The 25,069-nt window shown below is 47.1% G+C and overlaps 1 protein-coding gene across 1 annotated transcript in view; it reads left to right on the top strand.

Moving 5' to 3' along the window:
* The first annotated feature begins 2,612 nt into the window (after positions 1–2,612).
* The window catches only part of LOC109880784 (visual pigment-like receptor peropsin), a 44,576-nt gene continuing 22,119 nt past the window's right edge, over positions 2,613–25,069 (top strand). The window contains exons 1-2 of the mRNA XM_020472973.2: positions 2,613–2,960; positions 9,485–9,690. Of these exons, the coding sequence (XP_020328562.1) occupies positions 2,819–2,960; positions 9,485–9,690 (348 nt within the window). The 5' untranslated portion in view covers positions 2,613–2,818. The remainder of the gene's footprint in view (positions 2,961–9,484; positions 9,691–25,069) is intronic.

Raw genomic sequence — 25,069 nt, 5'->3', positions numbered from 1 at the left:
TGATTGAGAACCATATTTAGGTAGCCTGGGTTTCACTGTTGGTTTGTGGGTGTTTGTTTCCGTGTGTGTTTGTCGCCACACAGTACTGTTTCGGTTTGTTTATTTTCACATATTAGTTTATTGTTTTTGTATTTCATAGTGTTCAGTGCTTTTCTTATTAAAATCGTCATGAACATTTCCCACACCGCATCTTGGTCCGATCCTTACTCCTCTTCAGACGAAGAGGAGGAAATCTGCCGCTACAACAGGACTGCCCCCGACTGGATGTCTTCAGTTTGTCACACCATTCTCTGTAAACCCTAAACACCGTCGTGCGTGTGAAGCCCAGGAGGCTTTCTGAGGTACTGGAACCGTCGCCCCGACAATCATACCACGTTTGACTAACGTTCAATCAAACAGTAACTAAATGCCTCAATGCATGTCTGCCTGCGTTATAAAACAAGTCACAACCATGTGACTCACTGTCTGTAGGAGCGAACCATTTTTGTGAACGGGGTGGTGTACCTAATAAACTGTCCGGTGAGTGTATATCTACTCTATCCAAAATTGTATTCCATTGTATTCCAAGGCCATGGCTTTTTGTAAATCATTCAGCTATAGAGAAACACAAGGTTATGTTCCTGTAGTCAATGCAATAGCAGGGTATAACACACAGAAAACAGTTTCATTGCAAAAGTAAGACGAAAGCCTGGATTCAATCTGATCACCCCTTTTCGGCACCTTTTAAAAGGCATAGTTCCTGTGGGTGCACTTGATATGTCGGCTCAATTGGCTTAGCTTTAGAGCGCGTGTGAATCTATCGCAGTGTGAATCTACCGCAGTGTGAATCTACCGCTGTGTGAATCTACCGCAGTGTGAATCTACCGCAGTGTGAATCTACCACAGTGTGAATCTACCGCAGTGTGAATCTACCGCAGTGTGAATCTACCGCAGTGTGAATCTACCGCAGTGTGAATCTACCGCTGTGTGAATCTACCGCAGTGTGAATCTACCGCAGTGTGAATCTATCTAAGACCAGACAGGCCAGGCTGGTGTGAAAGACCAGACAGCCCAGGCTGGTGTGAAAGACCAGACAGGCCAGGCTGGTGTGAAAGACCACACAGCCCAGGCTGGTGTGAAAGACCAGACAGCCCAGGCTGGTGTGAAAGACCAGACAGGCCAGGCTGATGTGAAAGACCAGACATGCCAGGCTGATGTGAAAGACCAGACAGGCCAGGCTGATGTGAAAGACCAGACAGCCCAGGCTGATGTGAAAGACCAGACAGGCCAGGCTGGTGTGAAAGACCAGACAGGCCAGTCTGATGTGAAAGACCAGACAGGCCAGGCTGATGTGAAAGACCAGACAGGCCAGGCTGATGTGAAAGACCAGACAGTCCAGTCTGATGTAAAAGACCAGACAGGCCAGGCTGGTGTGAAAGACCAGACAGGCCAGGCTGGTGTGAAAGACCAGACAGGCCAGGCTGATGTGGAAGACCAGACAGGCCAGGCTGGTGTGAAAGACCAGACAGGCCAGGCTGGTGTGAAAGACCAGACAGGCCAGGCTGGTGTGAAAGACCAGACAGGCCAGGCTGGTGTGAAAGACCAGACAGGCCAGGCTGGTGTGAAAGACCAGACAGGCCAGGCTGATGTGGAAGACCAGACAGGCCAGGCTGGTGTGAAAGACCAGACAGGCCAGGCTGGTGTGAAAGACCAGACAGGCCAGGCTGATGTGGAAGACCAGACAGGCCAGGCTGGTGTGAAAGACCAGACAGCCCAGGCTGGTGTGAAAGACCAGACAGGCCAGGCTGATGTGAAAGACCAGACATGGCTGATGTGAAAGACCAGACAGGCCAGGCTGATGTGAAAGACCAGACAGGCCAGGCTGGTGTGAAAGACCAGACAGGTCAGGCTGGTGTGAAAGACCAGACAGCCCAGACTGGTGTGAAAGACCAGACAGCCCAGGCTGGTGTGAAAGACCAGACAGCCCAGGCTGATGTGAAAGACCAGACAGGCCAGGCTGATGTGGAAGACCAGACAGCCCAGGCTGGTGTGAAAGACCAGACAGCCCAGGCTGGTGTGAAAGACCAGACAGCCCAGGCTGATGTGAAAGGCCAGACAGGCCAGGCTGATGTGGAAGACCAGACAGGCCAGGCTGTTTTGAAAGACCAGACAGCCCAGGCTGGTGTGAAAGACCAGACAGCCCAGGCTGATGTGCACCTGTTGATTGAGGAGTGTCAATGATCACTTGTCATAGTGTTAGGTTAAACCTACACCTAATATTATGCTTACCTAGAATACCTCATTAATTACAGTTGATAATTGCTTAAAGAAACCCCAACCTGTTTTATATCTCTACAGTGGGACACGTAGACCTTGGTCTACATAGTAGGCTAATGAATTGGTTATTGGCTTGTTGGAATTATAAATTGTTATTTTGGCTGGGGAAGATTTTGTAGGCTGCTTAAAGAAATAAGTTTAAGCTAAAATAAATTAAACAAATTACATTCGTACTAGTGAAGTGGCTTACTTGAGTTTTTCCCGTATTGGTTGGGATTCTACTCCAAAATCTCCATCTGTTTTGTCCTTAAGACAAAAATTGGATTACCAGGCATGGCTACTCATTATCAATTGGTCTGTAATGAGTTGTACTGTAGGCTAACTTTAGGGCATTGGTGTTTATTTCTAAGCTGGCTTTACGAGGAAGCAGGAGTCAGGAGTTTCCGTTTGGCACACGATGCAGTATCTCAGTGAATGAAGACTTGAGAGAAGGGAAGAGAAGCTCCTCGGAACTGACAGGGATTCAGGCCTTGGAATTTGGAACATTGAGAACGTTGAGAAGATGGAACAGCTAGCACCACTGAGACATCCAATGAAGATAGCTAACATTCCGTGGAGGAATAACAACCTGAGTCAGCTATACAAGGAGCCTCCTCTGTCGGAACAGGGAGAGACTGTCATCGGAGTTTACCTGTTGCTGATAGGTAGGTGGGTGTTGTATGTAGTTAGCGGACTATGCTTTAGCTTTGAGTTAACGCTGTAATGAAAAGGGCTATGCAAATTAAACGTATTATTATAATTGTGTGGTTGAATGCTATTGAGATAGAAGTATGTATGTACTGTACGTTTCAGATAAAACACATTTTCAATATCCTAATGTAAACCATGTTGTTTACATATAGAAATCAACACTGAATTAAAATTTTTATTTTTTTTAACAGAATCAAAATTGTCTGTTTGTATTTGAATGTTGCAGTTCAGTTTGTATGTAGCCTACTTTGCAAATTATATAAAAAAATATATATTTTCAAGATGTTTTTTCAGATCTTATTTTGGATGCAAACGCAGGGACTATTGTTAAGTATTGTGAAGTTTATTTAAATGTGGTCCTATGCCAATGAGATGCAGGAAATAGTGAATGAAGTGCTCCATTTTGATAGGTCAAGGACAAGAACAGTCATCTTGAGTCCACCGGCCACTCATCTGGCTAATGGCTGATATAACCAAGTAGCTATCATCTTGAATCCACCGGCCACTCATCTGGCTAATGGCTGATATAACCAAGTAGCTATCATCTTGAATCCACCGGCCACTCATCTGGCTAATGGCTGATATAACCAAGTAGCTATCATCTTGAATCCACCGGCCACTCATCTGGCTAATGGCTGATATAACCAAGTAGCTATCATCTTGAATCCACCGGCCACTCATCTGGCTAATGGCTGATATAACCAAGTAGCTGTTGTACAAGTGGACATCATACCACAGCCCAATCTACTGAGCTACCGGTATGCCTAACGTGAACCAGGCTACTGAGTCAAGGAGTCTCGCTGATACAAAATTGAATACGGATAATGTGGTGTGTGCATATGTAGTCACCCCCTTTTCATTGCAGCCCCTAAATGACCTGGTGCAACCAATTACCTTCACATAATTAGTTAGATTGCACACAGGTGGACTTTATTTAAGTGTCACATAATTAGATTGCACACAGGTGGACTTTATTCAACTAAGTGTCACATGATCTCAGTATATATACACCTGTTCTGAAAGGCCCCAGAGTCTGCAACACCACTAAGCAAGGGGCCCCACCAAGCAAGCGGCACCATGAAGACCAAGGAGCTCTCCAAACCGGTCAGGGACAAAGCTGTGGAGACATACAGATCAGGGTTGGGTTATAAAAAAAATATCAGAAACTTTGAACATCCCACAGAGCACCATTAAATCCATTATAAAGAAAATTGAAAGAATATGGCACCACAACAAACCTGCCAGGAGAGGGCTGCCAACCAAAACTCACAGACCAGGCAAGGAGGGCATTAAATCAGAGAGGCAACAAAGAGACCAAAGATAACCCTGAAGGAGCTGCAAAGCTCCACAGCGGAGATTGGAGTATCTGTCCGTAGGGCCACTTTAAGCCGTACACTCCACAGAGCTGGGCTTTACCGAAGAGTGGCCAGAGAAAAATAAGTAAACATGTTTGGTGTTCACCAAAAGGCATGTGGGAGACTCCCCAAACATATGGAATAAGGTACTCTAGTCAGATGAGACTAAAATTGAGCTTTTTGGCAAAAAAAAAAACATTATGTCTGGCACAAACCCAACACCTCCCATCACCCCAAGATCCCCATCCCCAAGTGAAGCATGGTGGTGGCAACATCATGCTGTGTGGATATATTTAATTGGCAGGGAAACTGGTCAGATGGATGGATGGTGCTAAATACAGGGAAATTCTTGAGGTTAACCTGTTTCAGTCTTCCAGAGATTTGAGACTGGGACAGAGGTTCACCTTCCAACAGGACAGTGACCCTAAGCATACTGCTAAAGCAACACTCAGGTGGTTTAAGGGGAAAAATTTAAATGCCCAGACCTCAATCCAATTGAGAATCTGTGGAATTACTTAATAAAGATTGCTGCACACCAGCGGAACCCATTGAACTTGAAGGAGCTGGAGCAGTTTTGCCTTCAAATTCAAGTGTCTAGATGTGCCAAGCTGAAAGAGATATATCCCAAGAGACTTATGCATTTGAACTTTGTTCACAGAGTGTATTTAACACCAAGGAATCGTTTTATGATGAAATTGGCCCCAAGTCCCAACTATTCACTGTATCCCCTAAATCAGGTAGGCATATTCCTTCACATGATGTGGGAGTGCCCCTGCAGTTAAATGCTTCTGGGACAAAGTTACAAAATTCATTTTAAAGAGCATGTTATTTAACGATGATAGCTCCTTGAATATCTCAATGTCAGAGATGGTTACAGCTGGCAGGCAGCGCCACAGAAAAAAACATGTTGACTCTAAGATGGCAGCCATCTCAATTTAACCAGTAGATACAGTAACTAACTGAAGTTATAGCGTTATAATTATCGACATGAGAGAATGAATGGTGCTAGTCAAGGAACAATTGAGGTCTAGAAAAATATTATTGTTAAATAATATTAAAGCCCAACACATACAGATAAACAATCTATAAAAAACAGACATTCTGGATGGATGGAGTTTGGGAGGTTGGGTTAGTGGATGGGTGGGAGGTTGGGGCTGGAGGGAGACATGTTGGATGGGTGGGGTTAGTGGATGGGTGGGGTTAGGGGATGGGTGGGGTTAGTGGAGGTTGGGTTAGTGGATGGGTGGGAGGTTGGGGCTGGAGGGAGACATGTTGGATGGGTGGGGTTAGTGGATGGGTGGGGTTAGGGGATGGGTGGGGTTAGGGGAGGTTGGGTTAGTGGATGGGTGGGAGGTTGGGGCTGGAGGGAGACATGTTGGATGGGTGGGGTTAGTGGATGGGTGGGGTTAGGGGAGGTTGGGTTAGTGGATGGGTGGGAGGTTGGGGCTGGAGGGAGACATGTTGGATGGGTGGGGTTAGTGGATGGGTGGGGTTAGTGGATGGGTGGGGTTAGTGGATGGGTGGGGTTAGTGGATGGGTGGGAGGTTGGGGCTGGAGGGAGACATGTTGGATGGGTGGGGTTAGTGGATGGGTGGGGTTAGGGGAGGTTGGGTTAGTGGATGGGTGGGAGGTTGGGGCTGGAGGGAGACATGTTGGATGGGTGGGGTTAGTGGATGGGTGGGGTTAGTGGATGGGTGGGGTTAGTGGATGGGTGGGGTTAGTGGATGGGTGGGAGGTTGGGGCTGGATGGAGACATGTTGGATGGGTGGGGTTAGTGGAGGTTGGGAGGTTGGGGCTGGATGGAGACATGTTGGATGGGTGGGGTTAGGGGAGGTTGGGAGGTTGGGGCTGGATGGAGACATGTTGGATGGGTGGGGTTAGTGGAGGTTGGGTTGTGCTGGGCTGGATGGAGACATGTTGGATGGGTGGGGTTAGTGGAGGTTGGGTTGTGCTGGGCTGGATGGAGACATGTTGGATGGGTGGGGTTAGGGGAGGTTGGGAGGTTGGGGCTGGATGGAGACATGTTGGATGGTTGGGGTTAGTGGAGGTTGGGAGGTTGGGGCTGGATGGAGACATGTTGGATGGGTGGGGTTAGTGGAGGTTGGGGCTGGATGGAGACATGTTGGATGGGTGGGGTTAGTGGAGGTTGGGGCTGGATGGAGACATGTTGGATGGGTGGGGTTAGTGGAGGTTGGGGCTGGATGGAGACATGTTGGATGGGTGGGGTTAGGGGAGGTTGGGGCTGGATGGAGACATGTTGGATGGGTGGGGTTAGTGGAGGTTGGGAGGTTGGGGCTGGATGGAGACATGTTGGATGGGTGGGGTTAGTGGAGTTTGGGAGGTTGGGGCTGGAGGGAGACATGTTGGATGGGTGGGGTTAGTGGAGTTTGGGAGGTTGGGGCTGGATGGAGACATGTTGGATGGGTGGGGTTAGTGGAGGTTGGGAGGTTGGGGCTGGATGGAGACATGTTGGATGGGTGGGGTTAGTGGAGGTTGGGAGGTTGGGGCTGGATGGAGACATGTTGGATGGGTGGGGTTAGTGGATGGGTGGGGTTAGTGGAGGTTGGGAGGTTGGGGCTGGATGGAGACATGTTGGATGGGTGGGGTTAGTGGAGTTTGGGAGGTTGGGGCTGGATGGAGACATGTTGGATGGGTGGGGTTAGGGGAGGTTGGGAGGTTGGGGCTGGATGGAGACATGTTGGATGGGTGGGGTTAGTGGAGGTTGGGAGGTTGGGGCTGGATGGAGACATGTTGGATGGGTGGGGTTAGTGGATGGGTGGGGTTAGTGGAGGTTGGGAGGTTGGGGCTGGATGGAGACATGTTGGATGGGTGGGGTTAGTGGAGTTTGGGAGGTTGGGGCTGGATGGAGACATGTTGGATGGGTGGGGTTAGGGGAGGTTGGGAGGTTGGGGCTGGATGGAGACATGTTGGATGGGTGGGGTTAGTGGATGGGTGGGGTTAGTGGAGGTTGGGAGGTTGGGGCTGGATGGAGACATGTTGGATGGGTGGGGTTAGTGGAGTTTGGGAGGTTGGGGCTGGATGGAGACATGTTGGATGGGTGGGGTTAGGGGAGGTTGGGAGGTTGGGGCTGGATGGAGACATGTTGGATGGGTGGGGTTAGTGGAGGTTGGGAGGTTGGGGCTGGATGGAGACATGTTGGATGGGTGGGGTTAGTGGATGGGTGGGGTTAGTGGAGGTTGGGAGGTTGGGGCTGGATGGAGACATGTTGGATGGGTGGGGTTAGTGGAGTTTGGGAGGTTGGGGCTGGATGGAGACATGTTGGATGGGTGGGGTTAGGGGAGGTTGGGAGGTTGGGGCTGGATGGAGACATGTTGGATGGGTGGGGTTAGTGGAGGTTGGGAGGTTGGGGCTGGATGGAGACATGTTGGATGGGTGGGGTTAGTGGAGGTTGGGAGGTTGGGGCTGGATGGAGACATGTTGGATGGGTGGGGTTAGTGGAGGTTGGGAGGTTGGGGCTGGATGGAGACATGTTGGATGGGTGGGGTTAGTGGAGTTTGGGAGGTTGGGGCTGGATGGAGACATGTTGGATGGGTGGGGTTAGTGGAGGTTGGGAGGTTGGGGCTGGATGGAGACATGTTGGATGGGTGGGGTTAGTGGATGGGTGGGGTTAGGGGAGGTTGGGAGGTTGGGGCTGGATGGAGACATGTTGGATGGGTGGGGTTAGTGGATGGGTGGGGTTAGGGGAGTTTGGGAGGTTGGGGCTGGATGGAGACATGTTGGATGGGTGGGGTTAGTGGAGGTTGGGAGGTTGGGGCTGGATGGAGACATGTTGGATGGGTGGGGTTAGTGGAGGTTGGGAGGTTGGGGCTGGATGGAGACATGTTTGATGGGTGGGGTTAGTGGAGGTTGGGAGGTTGGGGCTGGATGGAGACATGTTGGATGGGTGGGGTTAGTAGAGGTTGGGAGGTTGGGGCTGGATGGAGACATGTTGGATGGGTGGGGTTAGTGGAGGTTGGGAGGTTGGGGCTGGATGGAGACATGTTGGATGGGTGGGGTTAGTGGAGGTTGGGAGGTTGGGGCTGGATGGAGACATGTTGGATGGGTGGGGTTAGTGGAGGTTGGGAGGTTGGGGCTGGATGGAGACATGTTGGATGGGTGGGGTTAGTGGAGTTTGGGAGGTTGGGGCTGGATGGAGACATGTTGGATGGGTGGGGTTAGTGGAGTTTGGGAGGTTGGGGCTGGATGGAGACATGTTGGATGGGTGGGGTTAGTGGAGGTTGGGAGGTTGGGGCTGGATGGAGACATGTTGGATGGGTGGGGTTAGTGGATGGGTGGGGTTAGGGGAGGTTGGGTTGTGCTGGGCTGGGCTGGAGGGAGACATGTTGGATGGGTGGGGTTAGTGGATGGGTGGGGTTAGGGGAGGTTGGGTTGTGCTGGGCTGGGCTGGATGGAGACATGTTGGATGGGTGGGGTTAGTGGATGGGTGGGGTTAGGGGAGGTTGGGTTGTGCTGGGCTGGGCTGGAGGGAGACATGTTGGATGGGTGGGGTTAGTGGATGGGTGGGGTTAGGGGAGGTTGGGTTGGGCTGGGCTGGAGGGAGACATGTTGGATGGGTGGGGTTAGGGGAGGTTGGGTTGTGCTGGGCTGGGCTGGAGGGAGACATGTTGGATGGGTGGGGTTAGTGGATGGGTGGGGTTAGGGGAGGTTGGGTTGGGCTGGGCTGGAGGGAGACATGTTGGATGGGTGGGGTTAGGGGAGGTTGGGGCTTTGGTCCTTTGTATCCCTCTCTCCACCTCTCTAGGGGACGTGGAACCCTACGGCTGTGTGACTCATGATCGGGTATGAGTGGAATGCTTTGGACTGTTGACCATTGATCCTGTAACACCTTAAATGCCATGCCGGGAGGAGCAAGACCTCTTAATCTGTAAATAGAGACTTAAAATAACAGGTGTTATTGGAAGCCATGCTGAGAAAAAAAGATGTTTGAAGTTGCTACTGAGATAATTATTCAAATTAGTTTTATGTGCACCAGAGCTTTTCCCCTGAAAACAATTATCAGATATTATTATTATTATTTTTTAATTGCAAGTAGTCCTATATCTGAATTTCTATCCTGTCGGTGAAATGTTTCAGTGAATTTGTGTGTCTCGTCTCTTCTCCAGGTTGGCTGTCGTTGTTAGGCAACAGTCTGGTGGTATTGGTGCTGTACAGACAGAGGGCCTCCCTGCTTCCTACAGACTTCCTCACGTTGAACCTGGCTATCTCGGACGCTAGCATCTCCATGTTCGGGTACTCCAGAGGGATTTTGGACATCTTTAACCTCTTCAGAGATGACGGATTTTGGATCACCTGGTTCTGGACCTGCCAGGTTAAGAGATAAATATTGGTTGATTGGTTGCTTGGTTGGATAGTTGGTTGGTTGTTGCTATCCGGGATCTTTGGGACGTCCCTATCATAAACGTACGGAAGAGTATTAGGGCCAAGTGAAGAGAAACATCAAACTGCTCGTGGTTGGTGGCACTTGCATTATTATTGTTGTTTGCGTGATAGTACTTTTTTTTTTAAGTGACAATATTTCCAAAATAAAGTGGCAATAATTAGAAAATAAAGTTGAAATTAAATTGTGAAAAAAAAGTGACAATATTTCTAGAATAAACTCGAAATGTAATTTCGAGAATAAAGTCAAAATATTGAGAATAAAGTCTCAGTTATATTTTAAGATTTAAGTAAGAGATTTGGTTAAACATGTCTTGGTTTCCTGTTGCTGTGAAACGCCTCAGTTAGAGTTAGTTACCTGGTGAAAACTATACTTTAGAATTGGCTTTAGGTAAGAAGGAAATCCTTTCTCTTTTATATCATTTATTTTATCTTTATTTTACCTTTATATAACATGGCAAGTCAGTTAAGAACAAATTCTTATTTTCAATGACGGCCTAGGAACAGTGGGTTAACTGCCTGTTTAGGGGCAGAACAATGACGGCCAACCAGGGAACAGTGGGTTAACTGCCTGTTTAGGGGCAGAACAATGACGGCCAACCAGGGAACAGTGGGTTAACTGCCTGTTTAGGGGCAGAACAATGACGGCCAACCAGGGAACAGTGGGTTAACTGCCTGTTTAGGGGCAGAACAATGACGGCCAACCAGGGAACAGTGGGTTAACTGCCTGTTTAGGGGCAGAACAATGACGGCCAACCAGGGAACAGTGGGTTAACTGCCTGTTTAGGGGCAGAACAATGACGGCCAACCAGGGAACAGTGGGTTAACTGCCTGTTTAGGGGCAGAACAATGACGGCCAACCAGGGAACAGTGGGTTAACTGCCTGTTTAGGGGCAGAACAATGACGGCCAACCAGGGAACAGTGGGTTAACTGCCTGTTTAGGGGCAGAACAATGACGGCCAACCAGGGAACAGTGGGTTAACTGCCTGTTTAGGGGCAGAACAATGACGGCCAACCAGGGAACAGTGGGTTAACTGCCTGTTCAGGGGGCAGAACAATGACGGCCAACCAGGGAACAGTGGGTTAACTACCTGTTCAGGGGGCAGGGATCTTTGGGACGTCCCCATCATAAACGTACGGAAGAGTATCTGGCCATTAGTGCATCATGGCCATATTATTGTAGGTGGTATGGAAAAGGAGGAGCCATGGCTGCATACATAGGTAGAGACGGGCGGGTTGTGTGTGTATACAGGTGTGTGTGTGTGTATGCAGGCGTGTGTGTGTGTGTGTGTGTGTGTGTGTGTGTGTGTGTGTGTGTGTGTGTGTGTGTGTGTGTGTGTGTGTGTGTGTGTGTGTGTGTGTGTGTGTGTGTGTGTGTGTGTATGGGGGTTGCAAAAAGTGGGGGCAAAACTAATGATCTGACACACACACACACACACACACACACACACACACACACACACACACACACACACACACACACACACACACACACACACACACACACACACACACACACACACACAGAGAGTTTCCCCCTGGCAATTTCAGACTGTAGGAATAAACTCTTCTAAAGACCATGGTGCATTCTTGCCACTGTCACTGAATGCTGCGTAGCCTAGGCAACAACCTTTCAGAAAGGTAACTATTAACGACTGTATCCGTGGTGATTTACTAACAGTAGTATTTGCCCCTTATTAAGGCAGCTATCCTTCTAACGACTATAGGCTTGTTGGCTACGACAGCACACCCAATAAAACAAATTATTTTGGGATCCTTGAGACCGGGGGCTATGCGTGTGCATGTTCCATGTCAAATTCACTACAGCCCATTATAAACCTGTAGCAGCTCACTAGATTGAGTACCCTAACTTGTAGACTAATGGTACGTTTTAGTGGGCAAGTGAAAGTCAATTATAGGGCTATTCAACAGCTGAGGGCGCAGGGGTATTACACAAGTGTCTGTAGGAGAAGAGGAAACTCACTGCATCTCCAGTGCTAGAGGCGTCACTACAGACCCTGGTTCGATTCCAGGCTGTATCACAGCGTTCTAAGCCACTGCATCTAGAGGCGTCACTACAGTCCCTGGTTCGATTCCAGGCTGTATCACAGCGGTCTAAGCCACTGCATCTAGTGGCGTCACTACAGACCCTGGTTCGATTCCAGGCTGTATCACAACCGACCGTGATTGGGAGTCCCATAGGGCGGCGCACAATTGGCCCAGCGTCGTCCGGGTTTGGCCGGGGGTAGTCCGTCATTGTAAATAAGAATTTGTTCTTACCTGACTTGCCTAGTTAAATACAAATGGTGTAAACAAAGCTAATCTGAGGCACTGTTTGAATATATGCTAATTTAGGCTAGCACTGGTCCCCCTTACAGAGGCCGTTAGGTTATAATAATGGAACCTACAATTACTGTCTTAGAGGGGGCTTTAACCAAACCCCAGGCCCCCCTGCTCAGTGGCAAGGTCCGTGACAGGGGTTTGGGGGGGGGGGGGCAACCCGACAGGATCCTTTTCAACGCTATCCGTGACCTACAGTCACAGGATACTAAGCATAGGCCTATAAGTTTACTTCATTGGAAATGTAGCGTATACTAAACACCATGCCGTTACGCACAACTTTGTTGTAACATTTTGTGGCTGGCTGGCTTAGCTGTTACTCTCTCATTTACTATGACCTATAGGCTGCTGGCTTAGCTGTTACTCTCTCATTTACTATGACCTATAGGCTGCTGGCTTAGCTGTTACTCTCTCATTTACTATGACCTATAGGCTGCTGGCTTAGCTGTTACTCTCTCATTTACTATGACCTATAGGCTGCTGGCTTAGCTGTTACTCTCTCATTTACTATGACCTATAGGCTGCTGGCTTAGCTGTTACTCTCATTTACCATGACCTATAGGCTTCTGGCTTAGCTGTTACTCTCTCATTTACTATGACCTATAGGCTGCTGGCTTAGCTGTTACTCTCTCATTTACTATGACCTATAGGCTGCTGGCTTAGCTGTTACTCTCTCATTTACTATGACCTATAGGCTGTTGGCTTAGCTGTTACTCTCTCATTTACTATGACCTATAGGCTGCTGGCTTAGCTGTTACTCTCTCATTTACTATGACCTATAGGCTGCTGGCTTAGCTGTTACTCTCATTTACCATGACCTATAGGCTTCTGGCTTAGCTGTTACTCTCTCATTTACTATGACCTATAGGCTGCTGGCTTAGCTGTTACTCTCTCATTTACTATGACCTATAGGCTGCTGGCTTAGCTGTTACTCTCTCATTTACTATGACCTATAGGCTGCTGGCTTAGCTGTTACTCTCTCATTTACTATGACCTATAGGCTGCTGGCTTAGCTGTTACTCTCTCATTTACTATGACCTATAGGCTGCTGGCTTAGCTGTTACTCTCATTTACCATGACCTATAGGCTTCTGGCTTAGCTGTTACTCTCTCATTTACTATGACCTATAGGCTGCTGGCTTAGCTGTTACTCTCATTTACTATGCACGGTGTCAGCACGGTGCAGGAGATTGAAGCTATGCACTGAACCACATGGGTGTGTGTGTATTAGCCCCCCCCCCGACCTACCTGTCTCTATACCTATGTACTGAAACCACATGGGTGTGTGTATCCAGAGTGAAGGGAGACCCTTTCCTAATGTCTTGGACCAATCCAGAGTGAAGGGAGACCCTTTCCTAATGTCTTGGACCAATCCAGAGTGAAGGGAGACCCTTTCCTAATGTCTTGGACCAATCCAGAGTGAAGGGAGACCCTTTCCTAATGTCTTGGACCAATCCAGAGGGAAGGAGGTTCATTTCCTAATGTCTTGGACCAATCCAGAGTAAAGGGGGCCCATTTCCTAATGTCTTGGACCAATCCAGAGGGTAGGGGGTCCATTTCCTAATGTCTTGGACCAATCCAGAGCGAAGAGAGGATCTTTCCTAATGTCTTGGACCAATCCAGAGTGAAGGGAGGCCCTTTCCTAATGTCTTGGACCAATCCAGAGTGAAGAGAGGATCTTTCCTAATGTCTTGGACCAATCCAGAGGGAAGAAGGACCATTTCCTAATGTCTTGGACCAATCCAGAGTAAAGGAGGTCCCTTTCCTAATGCTTGGACCAATCCAGAGTAAAGGGGGTCAATATTCTAATGTCTTGGACCAATCCAGAGGGAAGAAGGACCATTTCCTAATGTCTTGGACCAATCCAGAGTAAAGGGGGTCAATATTCTAATGTCTTGGACCAATCCAGAGTAAAGGGGACCCATTTCCTAATGTCTTGGACCAATCCAGAGGGAAGAAGGCCCATTTCCTAATGTCTTGGACCAATCCAGAGTAAAGGAGGTCCCTTTCCTAATGCTTGGACCAATCCAGAGTGAAGGGGGCCCATTTCCTAATGTCTTGGACCAATCCAGAGTAAAGGAGGTCCCTTTCCTAATGTCTTGGACCAATCCAGAGTAAAGGGGGCCCATTTCCTAATGTCTTGGACCAATCCAGAGTAAAGGAAGTCAATATTCTAATGTCTTGGACCAATCCAGATGAATGCAGTGAAGGAGTGGTAAGTGGAAACAGAGTGAGAAGGGGGATTAAGACTAGGACTAGTATTCATGTGGGTAGGAGGTTAATCTGTAATCAGATTATGGCTGTGGACCGTGGAGCCAGGGTTCCTGTACCATCTGTCAACAACCACATACCCATTGGAATCTGGAAGCCTGGTCCCAGATCTGTTTGTTTTGTCAACAACCGGGTGGTTGTTGCAACAGCACAAACAGATCTGAGACCAGTTAGGAATTTTGGGATTCCATCTGAAAAACCATTAGGCAATATAATATGTTGAGGCAAGTACAGACAATGTTGGTGTCGTGTCTGTAGAGTGAACAGAACTGGAATTACAGGATTCCTTTACCTCAGATCAGTGTTGGAAAATAACTGCTGTGAATCCATGAGAAAGAAAGCCTTCAAAATACTAATTTGTGTCTTCAGTATGAAATACAGATCTGCCTGGTCCCAGATCTGTTGGTGACCACGCCCGTTAGGGTTGTCAAGAGAGCACAAACAGATCTGGGACCAGCCTATTTTCAAATACGTCTCTCAGCCTGAAATAACGAACGCAAAGCCAACTTAATACCTCAAACTTTTGATACAACGTTAACTATTTAATTTCCTACTGCATCGGTATAGCCGGAGACAAATCTGCTTGAACTATACATATATATTTATTTTTTACCTACATGTATGTTTGCCTCGGCTCCTCTCTCCCTGAGGGTTTTAACTGACGACTGAAATAAACGTCATACTTGGTTGGTACTTTAGGAATTTCTGACTGCTTTATTTACCTTAGTGAAGGTTAGGCCGTGGTCAAGGCCTGATATCCTGCTAGCTACTCTGTGAGAGGACCCTCTGTGGATTTAGGACCTACAACAACATTGGTGTAACAATAACTGCCTCAGTACCAGTCACAGGCTGTGTCTGAAATGACCTGTGTGGAGAACGACATTTCACCAGGGCTCACATAGGGTACATAGTAGTTCAGTATACAGGCGCCATTTTGGATCCAGACTCAGTCTCCCTACCGTTATGAGAGAGTCTAAGCTCAGAAGCGGAGATATAGAGATATAACCAGGCCTGTAGCTATGTGTTATAATTAGGTTCATGAGCAGAAGGAAGGGAGAAGGGAGGCTTCCACACCTTTGTTCTAGAAAACAGCCTTACTTAATGATCTCACCTCTCAGCCATTGCTGTTATCTCAGGTTTTTAATGGGAGGAGAGAACAATATTGGGATAGGAAGCATTCCCCTCTCTTGTGTCTTTAGAGAGATGTGGAGGAAAGTAAAGTAGAGACGGAGGGAGGGAGGGAGGGAGCAGAGAGAGAGAGAGAGAGAGAGAGAAAGCAAGAAGTTGAGGGAAGGAGAGAGAGAGAGACAGAAAGCAAGAAGTTGAGGGAAAGAGAGAGAGAGAGAGAGAGGGAGGGAGCGAGACAGGCATGTGAGAAGTATTAGCAGATTACTGCATCAGAGAGCGTGAAGGGACATGAACAGAAGTATTAGCAGATTACTGCATCAGAGAGCGTGACGGGACATGAACAGAACAGGTACACGTGGGACATTCCACCCGTCTCTGAGTGGCTCCGTCAGGATGGGGACGTGGCGAGACCCTTTGGAGCTATTAGAGGAGGACTTCAAGTTTGGGGTCAATTCCATTTTCTGAAATTCCAATTGATAGTTTACCTCCTGAAATGACTGAATTGAAATGGAATTGACCGTAGAGGACATAAGCAGAGAGGATGCAACTGTACAGTATGATACTGAGATGTCTGAGATGTCTGAGGAGCAGGAATGACTTTGGTACGGAGGATACTTATTGCACAAATGGCCCTAAAGCAGCGTTCCAATAGTAGACAATAGTCGCAAATGATTCCTTGATCAACCATAAGCCTACAGAGATATTGGCTCCAGGCAGGCTTGGTTTGCCTCGTTCTACCTTTTCTGACTTACGGATCACATTCTGTTTCTCTGTAAACACATTAGTCAGTTGGTTTCACCAGCCTAAGGCTGGGTTAGAGTTAAGGTATTCTGGCATTACCACACATTCAAGGAAAAGCCTGGAAGGGAAGGGCAGGAAAAGCCTAGAAGGGCAGGGCAGGAAAAGCCTAGAAGGGCAGGAAAAGCCTGGAAGGGCAGGAAAAGCCTGGAAGGGCAGGAAAGCCTAGAAGGGCAGGGCAGGAAAAGCCTGGAAGGGCAGGAAAAGCCTAGAAGGGAAGGGCAGGAAAAGCCTGGAAGGGCAGGAAAAGCCTAGAAGGGCAGGGCAGGAAAAGCCTGGATGGGCAGGAAAAGCCTAGAAGGGCAGGGCAGGAAAAGCCTAGAAGGGCAGGAAAAGCCTGGAAGGGAAGGGCAGGAAAAGCCTAGAAGGGAAGGGCAGGAAAAGCCTGGAAGGGCAGGAAAAGCCTGGAAGGGCAGGAAAAGCCTAGAAGGGCAGGGCAGGAAAAGCCTGGAAGGGCAGGAAAAGCCTGGAAGGGAAGGGCAGGAAAAGCCTAGAAGGGAAGGGCAGGAAAAGCCTGGAAGGGAAGGGCAGGAAAAGCCTAGAAGGGAAGGGCAGGAAAAGCCTGGAAGGGCAGGAAAAGCCTAGAAGGGCAGGGCAGGAAAAGCCTAGAAGCGCAGGGCAGGAAAAGCCTAGAAGGGCAGGGCAGGAAAAGCCTAGAAGGGCAGGGCAGGAAAAGCCTGGAAGGGCAGGAAAAGCCTAGAAGGGCAGGGCAGGAAAAGCCTGGAAGGGCAGGAAAAGCCTAGAAGGGCAGGGCAGGAAAAGCCTGGAAGGGCAGGAAAAGCCTAGAAGGGAAGGGCAGGAAAAGCCTAGAAGGGCAGGAAAAGCCTAGAAGGGCAGGGCAGGAAAAGCCTGGAAGGGCAGGAAAAGCCTGGAAGGGAAGGGCAGGAAAAGCCTAGAAGGGAAGGGCAGGAAAAGCCTGGAAGGGAAGGGCAGGAAAAGCCTAGAAGGGAAGGGCAGGAAAAGCCTGGAAGGGCAGGAAAAGCCTAGAAGGGCAGGGCAGGAAAAGCCTAGAAGCGCAGGGCAGGAAAAGCCTAGAAGGGCAGGGCAGGAAAAGCCTAGAAGGGCAGGGCAGGAAAAGCCTGGAAGGGCAGGAAAAGCCTGGAAGGGCAGGAAAAGCCTAGAAGGGCAGGAAAAGCCTGGAAGGGAAGGGCAGGAAAAGCCTGGAAGGGCAGGAAAAGCCTGGAAGGGAAGGGCAGGAAAAGCCTGGAAGGGAAGGGCAGGAAAAGCCTGGAAGGGCAGGAAAAGCCTAGAAGGGCAGGAAAAGCCTGGAAGGGCAGGAAAAGCCTAGAAGGGCAGGCAGGAAAAGCCTGGAAGGGCAGGAAAAGCATGGAAGGGAAGGGCAGGAAAAGCCTAGAAGGGAAGTGCAGGAAAAGTCTAGAAGGGAAGTGGAGGAAAAGCCTAGAAGGGAAGGGCAGGAAAAGCCTGGAAGGGAAGGGCAGGAAAAGCCTAGAAGGGAAGGGCAGGAAAAGCCTAGAAGGGTAGGGCAGGAAAAGCCTAGAAGGGAAGGGCAGGAAAAGCCTGGAAGGGAAGGGCAGGAAAAGCCTAGAAGGGAAGGGCAGGAAAAGCCTAGAAGGGAAGGGCAGGAAAAGCCTAGAAGGGAAGGGCAGGAAAAGCCTAGAAGGGAAGTGCAGGAAAAGCCTAGAAGGGAAGGGCAGGAAAAGCCTGGAAGGGAAGGGCAGGAAAAGCCTGGAAGGGAAGGAAAAGCCTAGAAGGGAAGTGGCGGAAAAGCCTAGAAGGGAAGTGCAGGAAAAGCCTGGAAGGGCAGGGAAAGCCTGGAAGGGAAGGGCAGGAAAAGTATTTTACTGTCGGTTTTGTACACCAGCTACGAACATCTGAAAATACAATATTTATGCTTATAGAAAATATATTTCACAGCGATTTAAATGGTACAATGATTCTCTACACTATACTTGCTTGTTTAGTCACATAAAAACTGAAATTAGGCAAACTATTAGAATATTAGCAACCAGGAAATGGCAGAGTGATTTCTGCACAGTTAAGGGAGGCAGGCTGGGTTAAAGCTTGCACACATCACACTGAATGTGGGTCTAGGATTCCTCTGACCATCTTTCAGGGTGTTAAGGACTGTCCGCTGTAGAAGTCTGACTGAGAACATGTTCTTGTAATTATACATCTAAAATCTGTTTGCACTCGGTTTTGCAAATTACTGCAAGTACTCTGTCGAGAGGTGCTAAGTACTCTGAGCCTATAGGGTTAAGGGAAGAGTTTCCTATTGTTGTGTCTGAGCCTATAGGGTTAAGGGAAGAGTTTCCTATTGTTGTGTCTGAGCCTATAGGGTTAAAGGAGGAGTTTCCTATTGTTGTGTCTGAGCCTATAGGGTTAAAGGAAGAGTTTCCTATTGTTGTGTCTGAGCCTATAGGGGTAAGGGAAGAGTTTCCTATTGTTGTGTCTGAGCCTATAGGGTTAAAGGAGGAGTTTCCTATTGTTGTGTCTGAGCCTATAGGGTTAAAGGAAGAGTTTCCTATTGTTGTGTCTGAGCCTATAGGGTTAAAGGAAGAGTTTCCTATTGTTGTGTCTGAGCCTATAGGGTTAAAGGAGGAGTTTGCTATTGTTGTGTCTGAGCCTATAGGGTTAAAGGAAGAGTTTCCTATTGTTGTGTCTGAGCCTATAGGGTTAAAGGAGGAGTTTCCTATTGTTGTGTCTGAGCCTATAGGGTTAAAGGAAGAGTTTCCTATTGTTGTGTCTGAGCCTATAGGGTTAAAGGAAGAGTTTCCTATGGTTGTGTCTGAGCCTATAGGGGTAAGGGAATAGTTTCCAGGCAGAAAGGGTTAGGGGAAAAGACCTGATTGACAGTAATGATATTATAGAAGCTCTTGCAGCAGATCAAGAGTAATCAGTGACAGCGAACAGCATGGGAACATCTCTAAGGGTTTACCTCTATGGTGACAACAGGATACAAGTCAAATCAAATCATATCAAACAACAGGTGTAGTAGACCTCACAGTGAAATGCTGAATACAACAGGTGTAGTAGACCTTACAGTGAAATGCCAAAAACAACAGGTGTAGTAGACCTTACAGTGAAATGCTGAATACAACAGGTGTAGTAGACCTTACAGTGAAATGCTGAATACAACAGGTGTAGTAGACCTCACAGTGAAATGCTGAATACAACAGGTGTAGTAGACCTCACAGTGAAATGCTGAATACAACAGGTGTAGTAGACCTCACAGTGAAATGCTGAATACAACAGGTGTAGTAGACCTCACAGTGAAATGGTGAATACAACAGGTGTAGTAGACCTCACAGTGAAATGCTGAATACAACAGGTGTAGTAGACCTCACAGTGAAATGCTGAATAGAACAGGTGTAGTAGACCTCACAGTGAAATGCTGAATACAACAGGTGTAGTAGACCTCACAGTGAAATGCTGAATACAACAGGTGTAGTAGACCTCACAGTGAAATGCTGAATAGAACAGGTGTAGTAGACCTCACAGTGAAATGCTGAATACAACAGTTGTTGTAGACCTCACAGTGAAATGCTGACTACAACATGTGTAGTAGACCTCACAGTGAAATGCTGAATACAACAGGTGTAGTAGACCTCACAGTCAAATGCTGAATACAACAGGTGTAGTAGACCTCACAGTGAAATGCTGAATACAACAGGTGTAGTAGACCTTACAGTGAAATGCTGAATACAACAGGTGTAGGAGACCTTACAGTGAAATGCTGACTACAACATGTGTAGTAGACCTCACAGTGAAATGCTGAATACAACAGGTGTAGTAGACCTTACAGTGAAATGCTGAATACAACAGGTGTAGTAGACCTTACAGTGAAATGCTGAATACAACAGGTGTAGTATACCTCACAGAGAAATGCTGAATGCAACAGGTGTAGTATACCTCACAGTGAAATGCTGAATACAACAGGTGTAGTAGACCTCACAGAGAAATGCTGAATACAACAGGTGTAGTAGACCTTACAGTGAAATGCTGAATACAACAGGTGTAGTAGACCTTACAGTGAAATGCTGAATACAACAGGTGTAGTATACCTCACAGTGAAATGCTGAATACAACAGGTGTAGTAGACCTTACAGTGAAATGCTGAATACAACAGGTGTAGTAGACCTTACAGTGAAATGCTGAATACAACAGGTGTAGTATACCTCACAGAGAAATGCTGAATGCAACAGGTGTAGTAGACCTCACAGTGAAATGTTGACTACAACAGGTGTAGTAGACCTTACAGTGAAATGCTGAATACAACAGGTGTAGTAGACCTCACAGAGAAATGCTGAATGCAACAGGTGTAGTAGACCTTACAGTGAAATGCTGAATGCAACAGGTGTAGTAGACCTCACAGTGAAATGCTGAATGCAACAGGTGTAGTAGACCTCACAGTGAAATGCTGAATACAACAGGTGTAGTAGACCTTACAGTGAAATGCTGAATACAACAGGTGTAGTAGACCTCACAGTGAAATGCTGAATACAACAGGTGTAGTAGACCTTACAGTGAAATGCTGAATACAACAGGTGTAGTAGACCTTACAGTGAAATGCTGAATACAACAGGTGTAGTAGACCTTACAGTGAAATGCTGAATACAACAGGTGTAGTAGACCTTACAGTGAAATGCTGAATACAACAGGTGTAGTAGACCTCACAGTGAAATGCTGAATACAACAGGTGTAGTAGACCTTACAGTGAAATGCTGAATACAACAGGTGTAGTAGACCTCACAGTGAAATGCTGAATACAACAGGTGTAGTAGACCTTACAGTGAAATGCTGAATACAACAGGTGTAGTAGACCTCACAGAGAAATGCTGAATGCAACAGGTGTAGTAGATCTCACAGTGAAATGTTGAATACAACAGGTGTAGTAGACCTTACAGTGAAATGCTGAATACAACAGGTGTAGTAGACCTCACAGAGAAATGCTGAATGCAACAGGTGTAGTAGACCTTACAGTGAAATGCTGAATGCAACAGGTGTAGTAGACCTCACAGTGAAATGCTGAATACAACAGGTGTAGTAGACCTCACAGTGAAATGCTGAATACAACAGGTGTAGTAGACCTCACAGTGAAATGCTGAATACAACAGGTGTAGTAGACCTCACAGTGAAATGCTGAATACAACAGGTGTAGTAGACCTTACAGTGAAATGCTGAATACAACAGGTGTAGTAGACCTTACAGTGAAATGCTGAATACAACAGGTGTAGTAGACCTTACAGTGAAATGCTGAATACAACAGGTGTAGTAGACCTTACAGTGAAATGCTGAATACAACAGGTGTAGTAGACCTCACAGTGAAATGCTGAATACAACAGGTGTAGTAGACCTTACTGTGAAATGCTGAATACAACAGGTGTAGTAGACCTCACAGTGAAATGCTGAATACAACAGGTGTAGTAGACCTCACAGTGAAATGCTGAATACAACAGGTGTAGTAGACCTTACAGTGAAATGCTGAATACAACAGGTGTAGTAGACCTCACAGTGAAATGCTGAATACAACAGGTGTAGTAGACCTCACAGTGAAATGCTGAATACAACAGGTGTAGTAGACCTCACAGTGAAATGCTGAATACAACAGGTGTAGTAGACCTTACAGTGAAATGCTGAATACAACAGGTGTAGTAGACCTTACAGTGACATGCTGAATACAACAGGTGTAGTAGACCTTACAGTGACATGCTGAATACAACAGGTGTAGTAGACCTTACAGTGACATGCTGAATACAACAGGTGTAGTAGACCTTACAGTGACATGCTGAATACAACAGGTGTAGTAGACCTTACAGTGACATGCTGAATACAACAGGTGTAGTAGACCTTACAGTGACATGCTGAATACAACAGGTGTAGTAGACCTTACAGTGACATGCTGAATACAACAGGTGTAGTAGACCTTACAGTTAAATGCTGAATACAACAGGTGTAGTAGACCTTACAGTGACATGCTGAATACAACAGGTGTAGTAGACCTTACAGTGACATGCTGAATACAACAGGTGTAGTAGACCTTACAGTGACATGCTGAATACAACAGGTGTAGTAGACCTTACAGTGACATGCTGAATACAACAGGTGTAGTAGACCTTACAGTGACATGCTGAATACAACAGGTGTAGTAGACCTTACAGTGAAATGCTGAATATAACAGGTGTAGTAGACCTCACAGTGAAATGCTGAATACAACAGGTGTAGTAGACCTTACAGTGAAATGCTGAATACAACAGGTGTAGTAGACCTCACAGTGACATGCTGAATACAACAGGTGTAGTAGACCTTACAGTGAAATGCTGAATACAACAGGTGTAGTAGACCTTACAGTGACATGCTGAATACAACAGGTGTAGTAGACCTTACAGTGACATGCTGAATACAACAGGTGTAGTAGACCTTACAGTGACATGCTGAATACAACAGGTGTAGTAGACCTTACAGTGACATGCTGAATACAACAGGTGTAGTAGACCTTACAGTGAAATGCTGAATACAACAGGTGTAGTAGACCTTACAGTGAAATGCTGAATACAACAGGTGTAGTAGACCTTACAGTGAAATGCTGAATACAACAGGTGTAGTAGACCTCACAGTGAAATGCTGAATACAACAGGTGTAGTAGACCTCACAGTGAAATGCTGAATACAACAGGTGTAGTAGACCTTACAGTGAAATGCTGAATACAACAGGTGTAGTAGACCTCACAGTGAAATGCTGACTACAACAGGTGTAGTAGACCTCACAGTGAAATGCTGAATACAACATGTGTAGTAGACCTTACAGTGAAATTCTGAATACAACAGGTGTAGTAGACCTTACAGTGAAATGCTGAATACAACAGGTGTAGTAGGGGGTGCGTCACCTGAGTGGGTTGATTCACTGTTGTGGTCATCCTGTCTGGGTTGGCGCCCCCCCCCCTTGGGTTGTGCCGTGGCGGAGATCTTTGTGGGCTATACTCAGCCTTGTCTCAGGATGGTAAGTTGGTGGTTGAAGATATCCCTCTAGTGGTGTGGGGGCTGTGCTTTGGCAAAGTGGGTGGGGTTATATCCTTCCTGTTTGGCCCTGTCCGGGGGTGTCCTCGGATGGGGCCACAGTGTCTCCTGACCCCTCCTGTCTCAGCCTCCAGTATTTATGCTGCAGTAGTTTATGTGTCGGGGGGCTGGGGTCAGTTTGTTATATCTGGAGTACTTCTCCTGTCCTATTCGGTGTCCTGTGTGAATCTAAGTGTGCGTTCTCTAATTCTCTCCTTCTCTCTTTCTTTCTCTCTCTCGGAGGACCTGAGCCCTAGGACCATGCCCCAGGACTACCTGACATGATGACTCCTTGCTGTCCCCAGTCCACCTGGCCATGCTGCTGTTCCAGTTTCAACTGACCTGAGCCCTAGGACCATGCCCCAGGACTACCTGACATGATGACTCCTTGCTGTCCCCAGTCTACCTGGCCATGCTGCTGCTCCAGTTTCAACTTCCACCTGACTGTGCTGCTGCTCTAGTTTCAACTGTTCTGCCTTATTATTATTCGACCATGCTGGTCATTTATGAACATTGAACATCTTGGCCATGTTCTGTTATAATCTCCACCCGGCACAGCCAGAAGAGGACTGGCCACCCCACATAGCCTGGTTCCTCTCTAGGTTTCTTCCTAGGTATTGGCCTTTCTAGGGAGTTTTTCCTAGCCACCGTGCTTCTACACCTGCATTGCTTGCTGTTTGGGGTTTTAGGCTGGGTTTCTGTACAGCACTTTGAGATATCAGCTGATGTACGAAGGGCTATATAAATAAATTTGATTTGATTTGATTAGTAGACCTTACAGTGAAATGCTGAATACAACAGGTGTAGTAGACCTCACAGTGAAATGCTGAATACAACAGGTGTAGTAGACCTTACAGTGAAATGCTGAATACAACAGGTGTAGTAGACCTTACAGTGAAATGCTGAATACAACAGGTGTAGTAGACCTCACAGTGAAATGCTGAATACAACAGGTGTAGTAGACCTCACAGTGAAATGCTGAATACAACAGGTGTAGTAGACCTCACAGTGAAATGCTGAATACAACAGGTGTAGTAGACCTTACAGTGAAATGCTGAATACAACAGGTGTAGTAGACCTCACAGTGACATGCTGAATACAACAGGTGTAGTAGACCTTACAGTGAAATGCTGAATACAACAGGTGTAGTAGACCTTACAGTGAAATGCTGAATACAACAGGTGTAGTAGACCTTACAGTGAAATGCTGAATACAACAGGTGTAGTAGACCTTACAGTGAAATGCTGACTACAACAGGTGTAGTAGACCTTACAGTGAAATGCTGAATACAACAGGTGTAGTAGACCTCACAGTGAAATGCTGAATACAACAGGTGTAGTAGACCTCACAGGGAAATGCTGAATACAACAGGTGTAGTAGACCTCACAGTGAAATGCTGAATACAACAGGTGTAGTAGACCTCACAGTGAAATGCTGAATACAACAGGTGTAGTAGACCTCACAGGGAAATGCTGAATACAACAGGTGTAGTAGACCTTACAGTGAGATGCTGAATACAACAGGTGTAGTAGACCTTACAGTGAAATGCTGAATACAACAGGTGTAGTAGACCTTACAGTGAAATGCTGACTACAACAGGTGTAGTAGACCTCACAGTGAAATGCTGACTACAACAGGTGTAGTAGACCTCACAGTGAAATGCTGAATACAACAGGTGTAGTAGACCTCACAGTGAAATGCTGAATACAACAGGTGTAGTAGACCTTACAGTGAAATGCTGAATACAACAGGTGTAGTAGA

Source organism: Oncorhynchus kisutch, linkage group LG20 (genome assembly GCF_002021735.2).
Source record: "Oncorhynchus kisutch isolate 150728-3 linkage group LG20, Okis_V2, whole genome shotgun sequence".
Taxonomy (NCBI): Eukaryota; Metazoa; Chordata; class Actinopteri; order Salmoniformes; family Salmonidae; genus Oncorhynchus; species Oncorhynchus kisutch.
The sequence above is the reverse complement of the archived record's forward strand: the minus strand, read 5'-3'. Positions and strand labels throughout refer to the sequence as shown.